Source organism: Talpa europaea, assembly GCF_964194135.1.
Source record: "Talpa europaea genome assembly, chromosome: 3".
Lineage (NCBI taxonomy): Eukaryota > Metazoa > Chordata > Mammalia > Eulipotyphla > Talpidae > Talpa > Talpa europaea.
In genome coordinates, this window is record NC_140069.1 from 100,259,615 (window position 1) to 100,263,384 (window position 3,770).

Consider the following 3,770-nt stretch of genomic DNA (forward strand, 5'->3'; position numbering starts at 1 on the left):
AGCCAGCATCCTGGCCACTGTCCTCCCTTGGGTGGCAACCAGCACACACTCTTACCAGGATAATGTCTTCTTTTTTATTATCCCTTTAACCAAGCTAGGTTTTGCTTTGGGGCCTGTTATGGTCCAGACAGGAGGGGTGGATGGGAAAAGGGGCAGGAGGAGAGAGGAGAAAAACAGGTGAGGGAAAGAACTGGTCTAGAGTTTAGACTATATGGAGGAGGGAATGGGTGTGGAGGCCCCGGGGTGGGGGTGGGGGTGGGGGTGGGGGTGCGGGCTCTGCGTTTGTGCTTTCCCTGGTGGGCCTGCAGAGGCCGAGGCGGAGTTGGAGGATCGCATCTTAGTGTTGGGCAGTTTGTGGTCTTTCTTCCACTTCATCCTTCGGTTCTGAAACCAGATCTTGACCTGGCGCTCAGACAAGCAGAGCGTGTGGGCGATCTCGATGCGGCGCCGCCGGGTCAGGTAGCGGTTAAAGTGGAACTCCTTCTCCAGCTCCAAAACCTGCTGCCGGGTGTAGGCGGTTCGAGAGCGCTTGGGCTCCCCTCCGTTATAACTCGGGTTGACTGAACGCCCGTAACCCCGAAGGAGAAAGCCAAGGAGGAGGGAGTGGAAGAGAGGGAAAGGAGGAGGAGAGAGAAGGTGGGATGGGGAAGAGCAATTGGACATCATCATTATATAATAACCTGACACCAAGTTCACGCAAGATACATAAAACGGCAAAGAAAATGTTTCACAGGCTATTGACAACGGGAAACACCCGAGAGCCATAAAGAATGGTGCTGGGCATTGGGGCTGAAGAAAAGCTTCAAAGACACATGGCCTGAAGCCTCTGCCAGGGCAATTAAATTTATGGGGGCTATAATTACTGCCCTAACAGTTTGGCGTCTCGTAAATCTCCCGATAAAGGGACCCCGGGTACAAAAGGCTTCTCACGTTGGGGTCAGGCGGCTGGCTGGCGTGCACGCATCCACATCCCCCTGTAGCTGGGGCCAGATGGGGGCTCCCCTCCCGAGGTCCCCTACCCTCTGAACCCCCGCCCCGCAGCTCGAACCCTGGTCTGGTCCCCACCCTCCCTCGCGCACCTCCCCAGCGGCGCCACGTACCGGCGCTGACATGGATCTTCTTCATCCAGGGATACACCACGGGCTCCTTGCCCTTCAGGCCGGGCGAGCTCCTGCCGGCCAGGAGCAGCGAGCACGCGGGGGCGCTGCCCCCTGCCGGGACGCCCGGGGTGGCGGGGGCCGCCTCGCAGCGCAGCGGGGGCGCGGGGGGCGCCGCGCGGTGCTGCGGGGGCTGCCGGCCGGGCGGCGGGACGGGGCTCGCGTGCAGGCCGTGCGCGGGGCCCTTGGCGTGCGCCGGGGGCTGCTCGGGCAGCGGGGGCCGCCCGGGGCTGGCGCCGCCGCGGTAGCCATAGGGGTAGGCGGCCTCGGCGGCCCCGGGCGCGGGGTAGAGCGCGGCCGCGGGGTAGGCGGGCTCGCGAGCCGCCCGCGGGGTGTAGTAGGAGGCGGGGGGCTCGCGGCTGCCCCCCGCGTGGGGGAGCGGGGGCTGCTGCGCGGGCAGGTGCTGGGCTGCGGGCGCGGGGGGCTGCTGGTAGCCGGGGCCCCCGCCCGGGCCGCCGTCTCCGCCGCCAGGGCCGCTGTGCTGCGCGTACTCCTCGAAGGGAGGGAACTTGGGCTCGATGTAGTTGGAGTTTATCAAAAACGAGCTCATGGTCATTAATTTGTGAAGTGCAAAAATACTAATTTTTCTCGCGTTGTCGTTTTTCTGGGCTCGCCGAAGCCCCTCCCCCTCCCGCTTCACGTCCCATCCCCCCCTTTCTCCGCTCCCTTCCCCTCCCCCCGCTGTCAAGCGGCCACCCCTCCCCCTCCCGCTGCCGCCAACGCCACCAAAGTTCGACTCGCTCCTCCCTCGCCCCCCTCCCCAGCTCGCGCGCGCGCGCGCGTTCCGCCTCGGTCCCGCGCGCGCCCCGCCCAGTGCCTCCACGTGACCTTCCTCTGCCAATGGAAGTGCCGCGCGCGCGGACCCGGATCAGGAAGAGCGCGGGTGGGTGATGGATGCTGCTGTCGCGCCCCGGAGAGAGGGAGCCTGCGCCTTCGGCCCCCCCACTTCCCCCCAACTTTGAATCTCCTTGGGAATTCGGGGTTCGCTGGACTTGTGGTTTTCTCAGGCGCCAGGTCTGGGTTCTAGTCGTGCCCTACTACTGGCCTAGGTCTCGGGGCTGCCGGCGGCCGCGGCCCAGCACTGACCTCGGGCCGAGCCCACCTTGGCTGCCCCTCGGTGCTCCAGGGTTCGAGGCCTGCTGGGGGAGGGACTGGCGTCCGGACCGAGGGGGTAGTCATGTTTCTATCAGAACCCGGGAATAAAACAAATGAAGCCAGGAGATCCGTTTTCTCACAGGCTGAACCACTTTCCAAACGGTGCTTGACGCGACCCCGCGAAGAGCCCCTGCTAAGAGATGTCAGGCAGCAACCGAAAAGGGGTGGGTGGGTGAGCAGCTGAAGGGAACGGCCCCAAAGATGTCAAGCTAAGTCATTCGAATATAACCAGATCGGCGGGCGCTTTTCGTTTTTTCTTTCTTTTAGAGACAGAATCTTAAGGCTTTTTTTCCTAAGAAAAATAACCTTCCAGGCAGCACCTCATGTGATGGAGGTGGCGATGTGAGACGCTAAACATGCCCACATTTACTAGGTGTGATTGGGGGACGGAAGTGGCCCAAGGGTGGGAATGGATAGAAGCTATGCCTGGACAAAATTGAGCTGTGAAATCAACAACTTCCTATTTCAGAACAATCCGGAACACAAACAAGCTAGGATAAAATAGACACTGTACACAGTCTGATCGCCAATGGGCCTTTCCCACCCCCGCCCCCAAGAAATTGATATATTTTTGACTTTCGAATATTACTTCCTCAAGCTGTAGCTATGGCTAAGGTTATATTTACAGAAGTCTATAATTTCTGAATCGCTGAAAATTAGCATATTAACCTATCAGTAGCTCTGGAAAGGGGGGAGAAGGGACTGTTGCCTGCCATTTGGTAATTGAAATTTGATGGGTAAACTAATTATGCCATTATTAACAAATAAATTACTTATTAATTCCACCTAATGTTGATCTTTGAAGTAAATACTGATGTCTTTACTGGAAGTATGCACTTTCCCTTTTCTGAGTAACAGAACACACCTAGATCCTTTGCTTTTCAGACTAGGTTAAAGCAGTGCAAGCTAGCATAGTCACCATTCTAAAAATACTTTCATATTGGCATGCAAAGCAAGGATTTTTCAGCTGGTACACCTTAGTTGATTTTTCAAAGAGTAGTATAAACAGCCTTCTCACAACTGAGTCTGGAACTCAGACAAGGAAAATTACAGTCTAAGCCTGGAGACACTTCAAAAGGAATGTCAATTCTATCTTCATTTATATTGGTTACTCATACGAGTTACTAAATGCTGGGATATATCCATTTGATGGATAGTCATTTAATGCTTAGCCACATAAAGCCTATTATATGGGACTAATCTTTAAACTAATTTAGGAATAGAGGTTAAAAAAGGGATCAAGTTAGCTTTCTAACTGGAATCGCCCTGAAGTGGTACAAGGAAGTTTTCTACATTGGATGTCTGTTTTATCGTTTGATGTGAGACACCCTGAAAAAAATTTTTTAATGAAATCTGAGCCAGACAAATCAACACTGAGTGTAATCTTTAGACATACTCTTTAGACTCAGGGAAGAATCTAGCCTGTGATATAGCTGTCTAAACCAATATCTCTCTGCA

The 3,770-nt window shown here is 55.7% G+C and overlaps 1 protein-coding gene across 1 annotated transcript; it reads right to left on the reverse strand.

Moving 5' to 3' along the window:
* Window positions 1-207: 207 nt before the first annotated feature.
* HOXA4 (homeobox A4) lies at window positions 208-1,713 on the reverse strand (the record flags this gene model as incomplete). Its single annotated transcript, XM_084229847.1, has 2 exons — window positions 208-560; window positions 1,101-1,713. 2 exons carry the CDS (start codon window positions 1,711-1,713, stop codon window positions 208-210), a joined length of 966 nt encoding a protein of 321 aa, XP_084085973.1.
* Window positions 1,714-3,770: the final 2,057 nt, after the last annotated feature.